Below are 18,967 nucleotides of genomic sequence, written 5' to 3'. Positions count from 1 at the left end.
TATGCAACAACACCAGATACAATTCTCTGAGGGCAAGTATTTCTTGGGATTACAAACATTTTAATTATACTATTTGAAAAAGTATGTGTATCCTTACTGTACCAAAATATATTTACAATCAACACAGGATGTATTGTATCCATTTTGATGTAACCTTTATGTCAGGCTATATCTGTTTTTGTGCCCTAGAAATCCTTTGTTTGCCTTCTGATATCTTGTTTTTCTTGACATTTGTTTTTTTTAATTTTTTTTTTAATATAGCCTTAATTTTATATATTTATTTATAAAATGTGGAAACCATATTGCTCCTTAAAAAGTGAATAACATAACTTTAACCCAGTTCTTGTTCATTTAAATAGCATAGCGGTGCTAGTGATAATGAGATTTAAAATGGGCCTTTCCCCCAAACATTGGATAGCCACTGATGGCCGTTAAGAATAATGCAATGACTCAGCATTAAGTGACGTTACTCCAATCCAGACGGATGGGAGAAAGTGATTGATCTATATACCTCTCTAAACACTCCTCTATACAACACAGGATGGGGGGAGGGTGCGGGGGGAGATACCGGTGTGAACACACCTGAGCTACCTGGAAAATATGTTAATTTAAATCATATTCTTTGCACATTGATCTCAGGTTAACCTTAATGGCCTTTAGTAGATATGCAATGTTAGGGGAGACGTCTCTTTTGCATATTATTAACACTGATGTTTTTAAAATTAGAAATTCGCTATTTAAATGAGTATAATAAAACTAGGTTAACAGTAATTTGTTACACTTTAGTAAATAACCGTTACTATTAACGTGACGATAATTTAGGCTAACATCACGTTAAATAGCTTAGCATCTAGGCCTATATAATAGGGGTATTAATAATCACTATATTAATATTGTTAATGATTCTGACAAAGAATATGACAACATCCGAGTTCTTTTTCAGTCTTTCGAACTACCCTACGTTCAGTATATAGAGTCCCAAACCACATACAGTACAACAGCAGGTTTGTTCAGGCAACTCGAAACAGAAGAGTTGCGAGCCTCTCCCCCTTCTGAAATACAGATGAAAAATTCTGGAAGACTAGTGAAAATGCCTGCACATAACCATCTGTAATCTGTACCAAACCATAACAACCAATTAGACACCAATGGTATAGAGTTCCAGTTATTCTGCTAAAGAACACAGGTTTATTTGCTGAATTTAGTACAGTCATTTTTCATTAGACCAACACTAAAAAAACGGGTGCTATAAATGGATTGTATTCTCTCTTATGGATCCTAGTGCAGGTTGTTTCTCATTTCCAAATTGTAGGTGTGAGCGATAAAACCATTGATAATATCCTTAAATATTTTAACAGATCTCTGAGTATTTTTTACACGCTCCAAACTATTTTCAAGGGAAGATGATCATTAAAAAAATAATAATAATAATAATCCACAAACCGGCTATGGCCAAGAAAATAATTTAGCCTTCCATACAAATCGTTTTGCCAGTTTTGATGTGGCATCTTACATTTAATCTATATATTTTACAGGAGTAACTTGATACTTTTAGTAGATGGTTGTAAACCGGATAGACCTCCTGCTGGCTTCAAGTAGCAACAGCATAAAATTAGAATGGTAGATGAGATAGTGAGCCACACATGCTTTGGGTTTCCTAACATATGTAGCAGACATGGCATTGCATCAATAAATATAATGCAATGCGCTTAAATATACAACTGAGCCAACAACATCAGTTGGTCTTCCAAAAATAGAGTAGTATAGGAAGTAAAGGATTGTGTAATTAGACAACGTGACAAGGTGAAAATCACCCTGGTTTTCCCCTTCATTTCACTGATGGCTCTTTGCCATTTTTAGACTCCTGACTTCCTTCTTGATTTTCCTATTTAGACAAGCAAGCTCCATGTTATAACAAGTATTGTGAAGTGAATAGATTGCCCACACATGCCTAGCATACCTTTTTGTTGTTACCATTTCCGTATTTAAATGTTCTCTGGTGTTTACTACAGTATGTGCTGCTGGTCTGTCCATCGCTAACAATGCATCGTGTAAAAGTCAGTTATGCAACATGTAACTCCAAAGCACTGGTAATGCAATGGTCCCTCCATTATATTTTGCAGGGTGAACAAGGAAGCAAGGGGGACATTGGTGGTCCTGGAGAGGTGGGGGAAAAGGTAGCTATTGGGATGTTTTCATCTTATTTTCTGTAATAAAATATGTGCGCACATGTTTCTGGACTTAGCAAGAAAACACATGGCTTACTGCTTTTGTTGCAGCAGTGTTAATAGTGCCTCTTACGTTTATTTGTTCCTCTATAGATATTAGGAGCTTTTTATTTATTTATTAATTAATTAATAATAAATAAGAAAAGTAAAAAAAATGCATGTTGGCAGCACCTTTATTTTTTTTAAACAATGCTGATTAATTAAGATTTCTAACTTCTCATTGGCATGGATAAAGTGTTGTGGAACATTATTTTGTTTAATGGCTGTAATGGAAAGACGATTAGTAAAAAACCCATAAAAAATCTAATACAGTATATATATATATATATATATATGTGTATATATACCCTTCCATATGATAACAGTATTTTATTTTATATGTTCGTGGGATGTGAATATTTTGTATTTGTTGTGGCTGGGCACGTACTATCCTGTAATGAAGTCATGGGAGGATACCTTACACTGTATGGGGCCACTGTTGAACTATGTACATGTCATTTTCAAGTATTTATATGCATGTGGAATAACATTTGAATTCTTCTTTGAATACTCTTGCTACCTGCTGCCAGTTTTTGATGTTGCTCACATTTTTCAATAGACAGTGTTATCTGCAGTAGAAGTGAATTGCCAGTGAGTTGATTGATAAGCATATGGCATTCAATGAGGCCTGAGTGTCATATTCTAAAGTTTGATGCTGCAGACAAGCTTCCTTTCTTTATCCATGTTCCCCTGAACTGGAGAGGCCAATTTATAATGACCTAAACCATTAGGATTTTGGGTCTCTGGACCAAAAGACTTGCGTTGTTATCTGTGACAGCACATGCTAAATATAGATGAGACTGAGTACAAGTAGGCGCAGGTCACAACAAATCGGTAAGTATTGTCAGGCTACACATTTGCTAACTAAATCAAAATATATATTCTAGTGAGCAGGTAACAATATAGCAAAAATCTGCAAAAAAAAGAAGTTCCTTAGAACTCTGGTTTCTGAATATGCTGTATGCACGTACCTAAGTTGCACCATCATTTCAACAAAATAATGAATAGGTTTGTGTTCAGTCTTTGTGAAAGAGAACTGAGGTATTGTTGGAATTTCATTTTGAGGTATATTTTATTCAACCCGTTATAATGATCCATGTTCCTTTGTGCCTCTGCTTTAACCCAGTGTAATTCTCTGTTAGTCTCCCATACACTTGCTCTCTTTTAACCCTGACACACTATATTTTCTTCCAGTGCTGATTCCCTATAGATGGTTCTTGGCTTTGGCTTGGCTGACCTTTCTACTTAGAGCACCAAAGACCAGCTTGCTGTTGCAGCATAATGTAAACCTGTGCCCTTACTGGCAATATAACGCTAGAGATGTCTTTATTGGTGTAACCCTGGCTTCCATCAGACCAGCTAAATCTGTGATGTAGTTCCAATCTGCATATAAATATTCTGCAAATATTATTTTGATTTATTTTTTTGTAAAATAGCACTATGCAGTACAATGATAATACTAATTCACGATCCCTATGTGTATTCGCCCAAGGATTAACAGACTGAAAGACTTAAACAATATCAAAGAATGTCATACAAGTTTTATTTTTTACATAAATGAAAAAAAAAACAACAAAAAACTACATTGTTCCTACAATGTTTTCAATGTTTTGGTGAATCCTAATTCCAGTCAGATCTGGAGAAATATGTGCATCCTGCTTGTTTAAATATAAGAAAAGTTTAATACTGAAAAGAGATGAAGGATGTGTGAAATTGGTTTAGAAAGAAACACTGCACATTGTTTCCCCAGAAGTATCTGCATATACAGCTGGTGTAATGCCTTGGTAAACTAAGGGATTAGAGTGGAAATCCTATGGCATTCAAGTAACTGTTTTGGACTTTCAAGTTCTGCCAGTCACAAGTTAGCAAAGCTATTTGATGTCAATTTGTTCCACAAAGAAAGCTGCTGCATAAACCAGGCTGTGGTCCCAGAGAGGTTAAAATTTTTAAAGTAAGAAAAGCATGATGTATTTACTTTATGCTTATTGTATACTAGTAATTCCCATAAACATACATTACTGCGCTGTATTTCCCCCCACATTTCCATTAGAAATGATAAAATAAACATTTCATTACACAGGTCTCCTTACTCCATGTTAGGAAACAACAAAAAGAAAGGCAAAGACCTACATGTCTACAGTATAATATGAATAGAAAAGAAACACTGTAAAAAACATTCAAATGCGTTTTATGTGGTTAAATCAGCAGAAAAGTGTAATTTGGAGTTGAGTTGTGAGGACTGACCCTTTTTGTTGAAGCTACATATATAGATTCACTTTTTCCTTGATGCACACAAGAGATGTGAAACTTTTTCGCCTGACTTTTCTAATATTAGCTAAAGTGACTCCTTTTTGTGAACTTTGAACGTTTACAAAAGTTTGAGCGGAGTTTGCCCTAACAAACTTAAATTCACGAGTCAAAAACTACCATGAAATACAGTATGGGGTTCGGATAGAGAGCGATAGAGAAAGAGGGTTAAAAGTGTAGCAGGGTATTCCTCTGCACCACTGGGGGTGTTTACACAGCTCCTCAGGCTGACTCTGAGGAGGTAGGGAGGACTTAAGAAACTCTATGTCCTTGAACTCTGACACAGAGCAGGATATGATACACTGTGACTGTGACGTGCAGTCATTGCTGCCAGAGCACGCAAGGTGCTTAGACTGTCGTTGGAGTCAGTAAGGCTGCCTAAGATTAGGTTAGTGGTTTCCACTGAGGGCCTAGTTAGACTCCAGCCACTGTAGTTTTGTTGTAGAGCTGCCCATAATTTAGGGACCCTTCACCATAGTGATACCTGCGGAGGAGCTGCGGAGTGGGAAGGACTTCAAGAAGGAACTCCACAAGGTCCAGAGACCACGGGAGCGCTGAAGGTAATAAAGCATGAGGGGAGTTTATTTGGAGGCCCCGCATCATGGGACACTGCAGATGCCAGTCTCCTAGAGGGAGGCTATAGCTGGTTAAGTGATTTAAAGGAAGGTACCCACCATGCACCAACGATATCAGAGGGGTAGTGCTACCTCGCACACACACACACACACACACACACACACACACACACACACACACACACACACACACACACACACACACACACACACACACACACCCTATGACCTTGGGGAGACATACCTTATCCCAGGGGTATTGGGGATAGAGCTGTAGTCTACCAGTAAGAAGAGAGGGACAGGGAGCTGTTATTATTGCTGCGCTGTTATTATTTTGTGTTGGTATTACTGCTGTTATTATGCCTATGTGTTATTTGGGACCCTGCTAATAAAATCTTCTGTTGGGTTCACTGTTGTGAGAGTGGTTATTCACGGTGTAGATATATAGGTTCCTGTGAGGGGTCATCTAGTCTGTGGCAGGATCCTCACAAGTGGAAGAGCTGCACCTTGCACCCCAAGCTCCCTATAAGCGGAGGCTTAGGCCTCCTGTGTCCCCAAACAGGTTACCACCACAGAATCAGTAACAACCATTACAAACAGATCTCTCTTAGGTGTGTGGGGTGGGGAGTAGGCGTGTTACATTTGGAGGCGCTGCTGATATTCAGACATGGGGTGTGCGAAAGGCACCGTCAAGGCAGAAGGTCCGTCAGTGGGCTCTAGCAGGTCAGGTATCTGCCAGCCATGTGGTAGCCATTGGCCACGTTCCAAAATTGACCCTCTCCTATGATGTGTATCTAGCCCTGATGCAGTCCCCAGGGGTAACTAAAGTCTGGGTTGTGGACCGAGTATTGGATCAGGACCCTGCCTAGGATACGGTAAAAGTCACCAGCACTAATGACCTAAAGGAAAATGAGGAACCCAAGCCCTAAACCTCCACAGAGCTGCGGTTGGGGGATGTCCCCTTATATATTCTGAGGCAGTGATTAAGGCGGAGGAAGCTAGTTTTGGGTTCGGACATGGGGTTACCTGTGCGGCTGGCTCCCTGTCAGCTCCGGGTAGTTCCAGGAAAGGAGGGGATAGCCCCGCATAAAGTGGTGGCCCAGGCCGGCTAGCAGAGGAGGTAGTCCGGTGACCTAACCGGTAATCGTGGAAGTACAGTAACAGCTCGCAGAAAACCTTGCACAATCTTCCCAAGCTTACCACTACCGCAAACTAAAAGCCTTTTCAGGGGTACTGCCTAGCCCGTTGGGTGAAAATGAGCTTGAGGAGTGGAAAGACCATATGCTCCAAGTAATAGGTCCTGTTCTGAGACCGTAAAGAGACAGAGGATTGTTGAATGCTTACTGCCCCCTGCTGCCACCCTAGTCAGGTTGTACCATGAGCACCATACGGAGGCCGACACTCAAGCCATGATCATAACTTTAACTAAGGCTTATGTCACTAAGGATGATGACATTGAACTATTTGCCCAATTCCACGCTCTTAAACAAGACGAGGGGGAAGACCTGTCTGTGTTCATCCGACGTTTACATCTAGGTCTTTTGACTCTAATCTCCAAGAAAGTAATTGCATTATCAGTGGTAGACACATATTGAACAAAACAATTGCTATGAGGATCATTGCCTTCACATCAAATAGCCCTTCTGCTTAAATGCTCTCTTTCTACAGAGAGCCATCCCAGTTTTTAAGAATGAATGGATTGAGTGTAAGATCGGGAAGTTACCTTGCGTTTCCACACTCCCAAGAAAAACCGGGACCCCAAGCACCGAGAGAACACAGCCAGCCAATCCAAGGGAGCTGTTGCAATGAGAGATCCCAATGAAGCTACTACTCAGGAGTCCCCCCGGCAGGTTCCTCTGACTCCTTCTTGGGCATCCCGGAGCCTGGCTCCTCTTTAATTCAGGCCCTGAATGCCCCCTTCGCTGATATGAATGTGGGGAAGAGGGTCACGTAAGAAGAAATTGTACTCAGAAGTTAACGGCTAAGTTAGTGGCTCTGATTTTTGATACTCACCCTAAGGATCAGCTGCCCATCAGTGGGAAGAGCGTGGCGACTCCTACTCCTGGAAAGGAATCCTCATCCGACCTCTCAAGTCGGGTCAGCCCTACGTCACAAGTACGGCTACTGATTAAGGTAATCTATGCTTCTGCACTGTTGGACACCAGTTCCCAGGTAACCATCATTTACCAGTCCTTCTACGATCTTCACCTACAACACCTGCCTCTGCAATCGGTGGAGAAAATTACATTATAGGGTGTAACAGGGACTTATCACTGTTTGAGAGAAACTGCCTCTAAATCCAGCAGTGTGCTGGTTAATTGCACACAGGCAATCAACCAGATTCCACCTGGGTGATTAGGACTTAGAAAAAGCCTGATGTGAGAAACAGGAGAGAGATTCCTTAGCTCACATTTGGGCTAACATAAGGAGAAAGAGGACTGCAGAGATTTCCTTAGCCCACAACTGGGCTGACCTGAGGAAAATATGATGTCTTGATGCACACAAAAGGACTGTATGCTGAAAGCAAGACAAGGGGACAAGACCTCTATACCTGGACACAGAGAGTGCCATAGCACTTCCCCTACAGGTTCAACAACTGAAAAAGAAAAGAGACTCTCCTGTTTGACTGTTGTGTGTATATACAGTTGTGTGAAAAAGAAAGTACACCCTCTTTGAATTCTATGGTTTTACATATCAGGACATAATAACAATCATCTGTTCCTTAGCAGGTCTTAAAATTAGGTAAATACATCCTCAGATGAACAACAACACATGACATATTACACTGTGTCATGATTTATTTAACAAAAATAAAGCCAAAATGGAGAAGCTATGTGTCAAACAGCTGATGAAGACCATCGGTGACATGAATCCAAGAGAATGTTTAGTCTATTTGGATGACACTATCGTCTTTGGGCGGATGCTGGAGGAGCATGAAGAATGTCTCCTGAAGGTTCTGGATCTGTTGCAACAGGAGGGACTGAAGTTGTTCCTCGACAAATGCAAGTTCTGCTGAACCTAAGTCACTTACGTGGGCCACATTGTATCTGCAGAAGTGGTAGCAACCGACCCTACAAGTGGAAGCAGTGGTGAACTGGCCTCGTCCTGAGAATGTGGTAGAACTTCGCTCCTTTTTAGGGTTCTGCGTGTACTATAGGAGATTTGTAGAAGGATATGCTTGTATCACCAAGGCATTGAATAGCTTGTTGAATATTTATCCTCTTGGAGACCTCTGACTTTGCTGGACAGCCTTGCAAAAATGAGCCTCTGTTGCACATACTGTGTTTGTAGAATTATAATTACATTTAATATTATTGTGAAATTTCCAATCCATTTGAAATATAGTTATGGTGTTCAAATATACACCAATAGAGGATATTGTTATTGTGTTTATTTTTGTGGTTCTATTGGTAGTTTGGGGTCCTTTCATCATAAATCAAGCTCATGTGATAGTTCACATGACCACGTTAAATTACATAAACTCTGTGGAAGCCAGATTCACTAAATTGAGCAAGTTACAAACCACCTAGATAGAAATCCACAATAGGACGTATAGCGCACAGCCAAGAGAATGGGTCAAAAAGTATATCCAAAAATGAGCTTTAGTCGTCCATTAAAAACGGAGGTCTGACAATCCTCCTACATGTTTCGTGCAATAGCACTTTAGCACTCCTTGATAAAGTGCTATTGCACGAAACATGTAGGAGGATTGTCAGACCTCCGTTTTTAATGGACGAATAAAGCTCATTTTTGGATACACTTTTTGACCCACTCCCTTGGCTGTGTGCTATACTTCCTATTGTGCTTATCTTCAGTTCATCACTAGCAGCACGCTTACATAAGGCACAGGATGGTGGCATTTCTAACATGTGAGTACACTTATAATTGTTCAACTCAAGTGGTTCAATAGTGGTCCTGGGACTATCCCAATGAGGTATTGAGGAGTGGGCTTATACCCCTTTAGGGCTGGGACCCGCTGCGCCCGGCTGCGCGGGCGGCCACATGAGAGTTCCCCACCAGCAGGGGAATCCTCCCGAGCCGGTCCCGGTCCCCCCTGGCTGCACAGCTCACTACACGCTGTGACGCGTCAGCCGCTAGGAGATTCAAGAGAATTGTCATCCCTAGCGTCGATGCGTCACGTGATGTGGCTGTGAGCCAATGAGGAGGGGAGGCTTCGGGAGGAGGAGAGGCTTCGGGGAGCGGGGAGGAGTGTGGAGGGAAAGCAGCGTGAGTGCCTGTCTGTGTTTGTGTATGTGTGTGCTTGAGTGCGTGAGTGCCTGCCTCTGTGTGTGTGTGTGTGTGTGTGTGTGTGTGTGTGTGTGTGTGTGTGTGTACGAGTGCCTGCGTGTGTGTGTGTGTGTGTGTGTGTGTGTATGAGTGTATGAGTGCCTGCGTGTGTATGAGTGTGTTGCTTTTGATTACCTTCCATCAGCAGCTCCAGCCCGAGCCCGTGGAGGGAGGGGAGAGAGTAGCGGGTCCCTCCGCTCAAGCCACGCCCCCCTCCCGCTCAAGACTCCCACCTCCCGCTCCGGCTCCCGCTCCCTACAGACCGCATATGGCGGTCTGTGTCTGTCAGCGCCCCGCCTGTCTGCAGTGCGGGCGCGCTGACTGAGGGAGCGGGGCCTTAGCCTTACTCTTTCCCTTCAGGGTTATATTTTGTCTCTTTTAAGGATTCCATACCATCTGGGAGTTGTTTTCAAAAGAATACTCACCATCTAATTATTATTAGCCCCCTACCTTGTGCCTTTGATCATTCTCTAATCTTTAGAATACTTTACAGTGATTTGACACTAGAGCGCGAATACCACTAAACTTTCTATATAGATAGAAATGCAAAATGCAGCAGCCATGTTCATTTCAGACATTAATTGTTCTTAGCAGAGCTTTTTTTATGTGGGGTAACTCACAGGTGCCGAGCTCTGGCACCTTTTTACAGTTGAAAAAAAAACTGCACATGGTAAATATGAAATAATGGGGAATGTTGCTTGAATACCCTGGATTGCACCTCTGGCAGTGAAACGATTCTTCTCCCCATTGTGGCCTTTGAGTTGGGAAGTGTTTGTCAGTCAATTGTTTACTTTTCTCTTGGCCCAACCTATACTTGTCAGAGCACAAACTGGTGTTATATAAACAGTGATATCACACAAAAGGTAATGGTTAGAGGAAATCTAACAATGCTTACAGGCTAACTTTAACAATCATGTTAAAGTACAAACAGGTATCTGTAAAAGATAGGAATCACCCAAATGTAACTCCACAAACAAACATGTAATTGCCATTGGGTTTTTTTTTCCTACTTTCTTTTGTCTCTTGCCTGGGGGAGGGACTGCACCTTTAAAATATGCTTTTTTTTTACGTACAACATTTAGTGAAAAAAGCAAAAATCTACCCAGCATGGGCTGGATGCTTTACTCTTAAAATAGATTATATTTGTTAGGCATCTATGAAGAGCAATGTGCCTGTCATACACTAAGTGTGAAAAATGTGATGATTTGAATAATAGAGGCCCTATGATGTATCGTCCCCTTTCAGTGTGGTGAGAAGCAGTACAAGATCCAGTTATTTTTGCATTAATTTCCATTCATTTCAGTAGAAGATAAAGCATTGTTAACTGTGTACCACCCCACTTCTAACCACATCGAACGTAGGCTTATATTATAAATATGAACTTTCTATGACAACCTAATACTGTAGTGTCATACAAGAAGAACAAGCTGCACAGTAATTTCCCATTGGAAAATTACAAATGTACTGTAGTGCGTTGCCATATAGGTTCTGCAGGCTGTATACTTACTAATACATATATGTTGTAGCTTGTTTTGTATCTGCAAACAGAGGTATTCTCTGTGAAGCACTGTAATCGAGAAACACAACGGTTTCCCTTTGATGCTTTGCCCATTGTCACTTGAGTTATGTTTAAACATCTCCTTATGTCTCTATAAACTATACTCGTGAAGCATAAACAATGTCTTCAAAATATCAAACCAAGTTGGTGTACTGAAAAGTGCTTCCTTAAAGGTTACAGTTAGCTTTTTGTAAACTTACTTTGATCCTGAGGGATCAGTATGTTTAATGTTCTACTGCTCTATATCATTGTTATGGAAGATACATTTTTGAAAACTTTTCAATGTAGTTTTTTCTTTTTGCCTTTTACCAACAATGAAAAAAAGTAGTACTGGAGCACCCAATAAATAGTTAAATAGTTACATAGTAGATGAGGTTGAACATAGACTTGCGTCCATCAAGTTCTACCCTATGCTAAATTTAGACGACAGATACTTTATCCTATATCCGTACTTACAGTATATTGATCCAGTGGAAGACAAACAAAAAACTCCAGTGAAATATCATCCAATGAAATCTCATAAGGGGAAAAATAAATTCCTTCCTGACTCCAAGAATTGGCAGTTGGATGACTCCCTGGATCAACCTCCTTCCCATGTATACTTATTTGGTATATCCCTGTATACCTTTCCTTTCTAAAAAGATGTCCAACCTTTTTTTGAACAAATCTATTGTATCTGCCATCACAGTCTCCATGTGCAATGAATTCCACATTTTAACTGCTCTTACTGTAAAGAACCTCTTTCTTTATTGCTGGTGAAATCTCATTTCCTCCAACCTTAAGGGTGCCCCTAAGTCATTTTTACCGCCCTTGGGATGAATAGTTCTTTTGAAAGCTCTGTGTACTGTCCCTGAATATATTTGTATATAGTTATCATATCCCCTATTAGACATCTCTTTTCTAATGTAAATAAATCTAATTTAGCTTGTCTTTCCTCATAAATCAGATTATCCATCCCCTTTATTAATTTGGTGGTTCTTCCCTGCACTTTTTCTAGTTCCATAATATATTTTCTAAAGAGCGGTGCCCAAAAGTGTACTCCATATTTAAGGTGTGGTCTTACTAATGCTTTATAAAGGGGCATAATTATGTTTACTTCCCTTCCATCCTTTGCCAATTTAATGCAATATAAGATCTTATTTAAAAGAAGCTCAATAATAGCGCTAAAGCGACCCAAAAAGGGAAAGTTATATCTAGCATAGATATATGTACTGTATAAATATATAAGAAATAATATTAGCAGTGGATGAATAAATAGATAAATAAATGCACATACTATATAGAAAATAAAAAAATGAGTACAAGGGGCAAACAATCCTAGCAATAAAATGGTGCTGTTAAAAAACAAAATCAGAATGATCTAAATTTATATATATATCAAACCAAACATAAAAATTAAGAAAAACAAACAAAATTGGAGTACTGGGCAGAACTTCACTGTGATAGTAATGTACTTTATATACTGTACAGTATATAAGGATGTATAAATATTAATGTAGAAGTCTGTAGGGTATGAGTGCAGAGGTATGACCAGGGAGACATATATTAGGGAAAATAAACCCTGTCTGTTATTTAGCCCGTATCTTCAAACAATACAGCTTTAAGGCAGCATACAAATAAACAAACAGCCTACAGTATACCTTTGTACGGGCTAAAACTCTTATGAGCCTCTGACCCAGAGTCCAAAGAGGTACAGTACTTCTTATCAGGAGCTCTTTCCCTCAGTCCGTGTCTGTGTTGGTGTCCTTGGTGGGCACCCTCTGGTGGGTTCCCTGGGATCTCTCTGTCAACAAACACCTTCCATGTGCTAGAGCAATCCCATGCAGTTCAAGCAGGGGGCTTTTCTACCTGTATGATGAGCCAGGTGGAGACTGGTTAATTGTCTGTAGCTGCAATTAACCAGCTCCCTGCTGGAATAATCAGACCAATACAGGCTTTCTATTAGACAGGGTTAAGGCTCTGTCAAAAAGCCCATAAAATGTCCCACGGGTGACTATGCAGTGTCTTATTTATAACAAATGTATTTGGAAAATGTTTTACCAGGAAGTAATACATTGAGAGTTACCTCTCGTTTTCAAGTATGTCACAATGGGCACAGTTATGATAACAATACATGGTTACTTGTCAATGGATGGCCTTCCACCATCAAGTGCAATCACAGATCTGGAAAAGAGCACAAATAGCCTCATATGTTGTAGTAAACAATTTATTTGAAAACAAATAAAATGACTGTCCTCACATACACTATTGCATGTGAAGTCAAAGCTTCCCAGAAACACTTGTGTGGTCTTTCCTTTCTCCATTTGTGTTCTGGTGTCTGAGTTCACTACAGCTGTAGTTGTTTTCCAATACATTGCTTTACTATACCATAGGAGTCTATTTGTGCTCTTTTCCAGATCTTATCTTACCTGAGATTTGAAGAGTAGATAATGACTCACACAACATTAAACATTAACTACTTTAGCAGAGTATGCCGTACTTAGCGTTTAAAAGTAAGATTTTAGTTAGTGTTGAAAGCAAAATGTTTTTCACTAGGAAAGTAACACCAGATATGTTTGTGGTGTTCAAACTCAATGATTCATTTTCTAGTGGAATTTTGTTTGATTATATACAGTCATAGCAGCTGTTATTGCAGCCATTATTGCATTGCGATTAAAACCAACAGTGGAGTGGCACTCGCAGTAATTGGTTAACTGGCCAGGGTGCACTAGTGGAGCATATACAACAACTGTCTAATACAAGGCACTCAAAGGCTCTTGATTAAAGTGGCAAAACTATTTGTTTTATTCTTATAACATAGATCAGTATTTTTTATATGGGGTTCAGCGGGCCACTCAAAAGAGTTACCTGCAATCTTCAGGTCATTTGAAAATTGTACCAAATACAGAAGAATTTACAATGCATCTGATCTCAGATGCGTTATTAGAAAGGGTTGGGGTTCCTTACAATGCATATGATCTCAAACACACTATTAGAAATGGTTGGGGTTCCTTACAATGCATCTCAGATGTCCTATTAGAGAAGTTTGGGTTCCTTAGAATTTCACAATATAATTATAGAGTTCCTTAACCAAAAAAAAGTTGACCCCCCACTGACGTAGCTGAAAATTAACATTTCGGCCCGCAAGATAAAGGGACTGAAACGTTGTTATAAGAATAGAACAAATCTTTTTCCACTCCAATCAAGAGCCTGTCACTGCCTTGTATTGTACATATATAGTATATATATATATATATATAGTACACCCTCTTTGAATTCTATGGTTTTACATAACAGGACATAATAACAATCATCTGTTCCTTAGCAGGTCTTAAAATTAGGTAAAAACAACCTCAGATGAAAAACAACACATGACATAATACACAGTGTCATGATTTATTTAACAAAAATAAAGCCAAAATGAAGAAGCCATGTGTGAAAAACTAAGTATACCTTATGATTCAATAGCTTGTAGAACCACCTTTAGCAGCAATAACTTGAAGTAATCGTTTTCTGTATGACTTTATCAGTCTCTCACATCGTTGTGGAGGAATTTTGTCCCACTCTTCTTTACACCGTTGCTTCAGTTCATTGAGGTTTGTGGGCATTTGTTTATGCACAGCTCTCTTAAGGTCCAGCCACAGCATTTCAATCGGGTTGAGGTCTGGACTTTGACTGGGCCATTGCAACACCTTGATTCTTTTCTTTTTCAGCCATTCTGTTGTAGATTTGCTGGTGTGCTTGGGATCATTGTCCTGTTGAATGACCCAATTTCAGCCAAGTTTTAGCTGTCGGACAGATGGCCTCACATTTGACTCTAGAATACTTTGGTATACAGAGGAGTTCATGGTCGACTCAATGACTGCAAGGTTCCCAGGTCCTGTGGCTGCAAAACAAGCCCAAATTATCACAGCTCCACCACCGTACTTGACAGTTGGTATGAGGTGTTTGTGCTCATATGCTGTGTTTGGTTTTCACCAAACGTGGCGCAGTGCATTATGGCCAAACATCTCCACTTTGGTCTTGTCTGTCCAAAGGACATTGTTCCAGTAGTCTTGTGGTTTGTTAAGACGCAATTTTGCAAACCTAAGCCGTGCTGCCATGTTCTTTTTAGAGAGAAGAGGCTTTCTTCTGGCAACCCTTCCAAACAAACCATACTTGTTCAGTCTTTTTCTAATTGTACTGTCATGAACTTTAACATTTAACATGCTAACTGAGGTCTGTAGAGACTGAGATGTAACACTTGTTTTTTTTGCAATTTCTCTGAGCATTGCATAGTCTGACCTTGGGGTGAATTTGCTGGGACGTCCACTCCTGGGAAGATTGACAACTGTCTTGAATGTTTTCCACTTTTGAATAATCTTTCGCACTGTAGAATGATGGACTTTAAATTGTTTGGAAATGGCCTTATAACCCTTCCCAGATTGATGGGCAGGAACAATTTCTTCTCTAAGATCATTGCTGATGTCTTTCCTCCTTGGCATTGTGTTAACACACACCTGAATGCTGCAGAACAGAAAACTGCTAAAACTTTGGATTTTATAGAGGAGGTCACACTTGCTGATGATCAATTAATCAAAGGAAATTGATTAGCAGCATCTGTCTGCTACTTAGCATCTTAATTCCTATGAAAGCATTAAGGATGTACTTAGTTTTTCATACATAGCTTCTCCATTTTGGCTTTTTTTTGTTGTTCAATAAATCATTACACAGTGTAATATGTCATGCGTTGTTGTTCATCTGAGGTTGTATTTACCTAATTTTAAGACCTGCTAAGGAACAGATGATTGTTATGTCCTGATATATAAAACCATAGAATTCAAAGAGGGTGTACTTATGTATATATATATATATATATATATATATATAATATATGTCTCTGATTACTAATTTTGTGCGTTTGTAGCACTGACTCCCCCCCCCAGGAGATTTTTCCTAGGCTACAGGTACGTGTGGTGCTGGTTACCTGTGAGGGTCCAGGAGAGATTAACTTCTGCGATGTTGTTGGGAACAGGACAGGCTTTAGGTGATCCTCATGTTCTTTTCATTCGGTGACAGCTCCTCCAGTAATATCAGGCTACAGCAGAGCTGCAGGCAGTCCCTACCAGAACAGTTATTTTCTCCTATACTTCTGTCCAATAGACTGTGTCTTAGCCAAAAGTATATATAAGTCTTTATTTGATGCAGCCACTGCAGATGGTATAACAGTGTTGCATATAGTAGAGAAAATGTTGAGGCCTTGTGCTGTGCACTTATCTTGGTTCACTCAGCCCCAGGAGGGGCTGAGCTCTTCTCCCTTCCCCGGTTGACACTCACTCTATAATTTTGAAGGCATCCTCCCTAAAGTAAAAGGGGAAGGCTCAGGGTCTGCACCATGATTGGCTGCAACACAGATCCAGAGTCACCACCTCTCCTGCCACTCAGGGAGGCTGTGTAAGGGGGGTAAACCCCACAGGATAGCCTGTCACTGTCTGTAGCTACTAGGACTTACGTGACAGGAGAGCATAAAGATAGTCTGGACCAGCCATGGCTATACGTATCAGGAAATGCAAAACTAAAGACGATTAAGTTCTGTTACATACATATTTAAATACATTTAACATTCAAATTAATATCTTTTTTATTTCAGGGAGAAGAGGGTTTTATTGGTGCTGCTGGACTTCCTGGTCAAAATGGGCCCAAGGTAGGAATAAAAATACTTTACACTTACTGCAACACAATGTTTGGCATTTAACTGAGTAATTTAAATTTAATACCAGTGGCATATGTGATACATGTGATACATGTTATCATCTAAGTTAGATATGTGTGAGATAAAAACCTCATGACTATGACTATAACTATAATTATAGAGACAAAATATGCCCTCCCTTTTTGCTGTATAGAAATGTGACACATTATTCATCACACTTTGTTACACATTAAGATTTGGGAACACTTAAAAATGTTTCTTATTTCATCCCTTTTGATTTTTAATGCTGCTTCCTACAAAAGATGTTTCTGTTACATGGCTGTAAATTCTGCCTATAAATAGAGTTATATGACTCAGGAAATTGATCTCTTGAGAGGCTGAGAAAAATGTTCTGTTGCCTGTTTAAATGGCCAGGAAGTCTGAATAAAATAAATACTATATGACTGCAAATCACAAGAAGACCCATTCATCCTTTCAATTAATGTCAAGCACACAATCCTTTTTTTTATGGGAATGTGTAATCTTTACAATTGTGGTAAAATAGTACGAATTCTTTAGTTTTCTTCAAACAAATACAAGTCAACTATGCGTTTACATCATGAAATATTGCACAATTATGTTGTATAAACTTGTAAAGTAACACAACATCCAATACATTACTCATTCTATAATTCATCCCCAGTCATGGAACCAGAATAACATCTGCTGGCCATAAGCTAAGAAAGATGAAACCTTAAAAATGTCTTGTTATTCCTTAACTGGTTCAGTAAACAATCTTCAGAACAACATTAGATGTATTTATATTTTCCTCAGGATATTATCATGCAAATATGTAAAAGTCATAATGGTAAAAATAAGCAAATAGACACAACAAACTTGTGTGGACTGTGGGCAGTGGACATAAATGTATTCGTCTTTACTGTTGCATTTTAATTCCACACTTTCAAAAATATGAACTAATCTCTAACAGCTTAGATCCCGTTTGCTGAGCTGACTTGGCTTCCACACATCCAAAAACATGCCGTTCCACTTCAATATTAACTAAGATTAATATTCCTGCAGAAGTTCTACATAATTGTACCACTGACTCAGTGGCAACCTCTGTGTAACAAATGCAAATTAAGGATAAAAAGGACACAAACCTCACAGGTGTGAGTATAAGATTACATTAGAATATGAGCGTCTGTCTGTACCATGTTCTAATTGATCAAGCTCCCACTTACAAAATCTGTTGTCTTAGTTGTCAAGCATGACAAGGAAACACAGTTTTGTTTAGACTGCTTGTCCTAATGAAAAATGTTAATCCAAGAATATGGTAAGTACAATGACTTTGGCTATAATACGTACTTTGTGGAACCATTTTAATGTATTTGTCTTGACAGTTTTCAGCAGTCCACATTTATTGATTTTTAGCTGTTGTCCCTCCAATAATAAATATCACAATGTGGTTGCATAAGTGGTGCATCTTTAGGCCATATGATCAGCAGAAATGAAACAGTGGTACCTACATTGGTTCTTTTTGTAAACTTTCTCATTAATGCTGCATAGAGAAACATAAATTCTACCATTCCTCACCCTAGAATGATAAAACACGCAGTAAAGGTACTGATGTAGGCAGATGTACAGTATTGTCGAGTATTCCACCAGGAAACCTCAGTTGAAAGCTGCCTGACTACTGTCTGCTTGCAGCTTTCCCGCGACCAGGCTAATTGTCCATCAGTATTAACACTGCAGGAGTCCCTGCATCTGAATGGGATTCACGTTGCGTTAATCCTTCTGGGCTGCACCAGTCTGGAAGAGCTGCGCAGCGAGAGCAAGCAGAAGCAGTCCCTCTCTCTGCACATCTGTAAAAGGCGATCGCAATGTTTTTATTTTAATTACATAGTATTGAAACGGGGGCCTCCGGAGGTGAACCGCATTAATTTCAGCCCCAGAGACCCCCTGCTTCCCGAGTTACAGGCCCGGTATGTGATGCCAGTATCTCCTGTAACTTTAAATGTCACAGCCACATGACGCGGGAGAAAAAAACTTGCAGGAGATACCGACACCCCATACCAGGCCCTGTATTTAGGGAAGCAGGGGGTCCCCGGTGCTGGTAGAGCTCTTACTGTCTGCTCTCACTCTGCAGCTCTTCCAGACTGGTGCAGCCCAGTGGGATTAACACAGTGGGAGTTCCATTCAGAAGCAGGGTTCTCCACTGTGTTAATCCTGATGGGAAATTCCCCCTGGCTCTGGACTTGGCTGTGATCTTTCCACGTTTAGTACTTGGCTCACCAGCACATGTGCGGGCCAGTCTGGAGAT

At 40.0% G+C, this 18,967-nt stretch overlaps 1 protein-coding gene across 3 annotated transcripts in view; it reads left to right on the top strand.

Annotated features, from left to right (window-relative positions):
- Positions 1–18,967, top strand: part of COL19A1 (collagen type XIX alpha 1 chain) — a 622,544-nt gene that overhangs the window by 160,993 nt on the left and 442,584 nt on the right. For all 3 annotated transcript variants that reach the window (XM_075598080.1, XM_075598081.1, XM_075598082.1), the window contains exons 10-11: positions 2,124–2,177; positions 16,603–16,656. In XM_075598080.1, the coding sequence (XP_075454195.1) occupies positions 2,124–2,177; positions 16,603–16,656 (108 nt within the window). The remainder of the gene's footprint in view (positions 1–2,123; positions 2,178–16,602; positions 16,657–18,967) is intronic.

Source organism: Ascaphus truei, chromosome 4 (genome assembly GCF_040206685.1).
Source record: "Ascaphus truei isolate aAscTru1 chromosome 4, aAscTru1.hap1, whole genome shotgun sequence".
NCBI lineage: Eukaryota > Metazoa > Chordata > Amphibia > Anura > Ascaphidae > Ascaphus > Ascaphus truei.
Note: the sequence above shows the minus strand (reverse complement) of the source record. Positions and strands in the feature narration are given on the sequence as shown.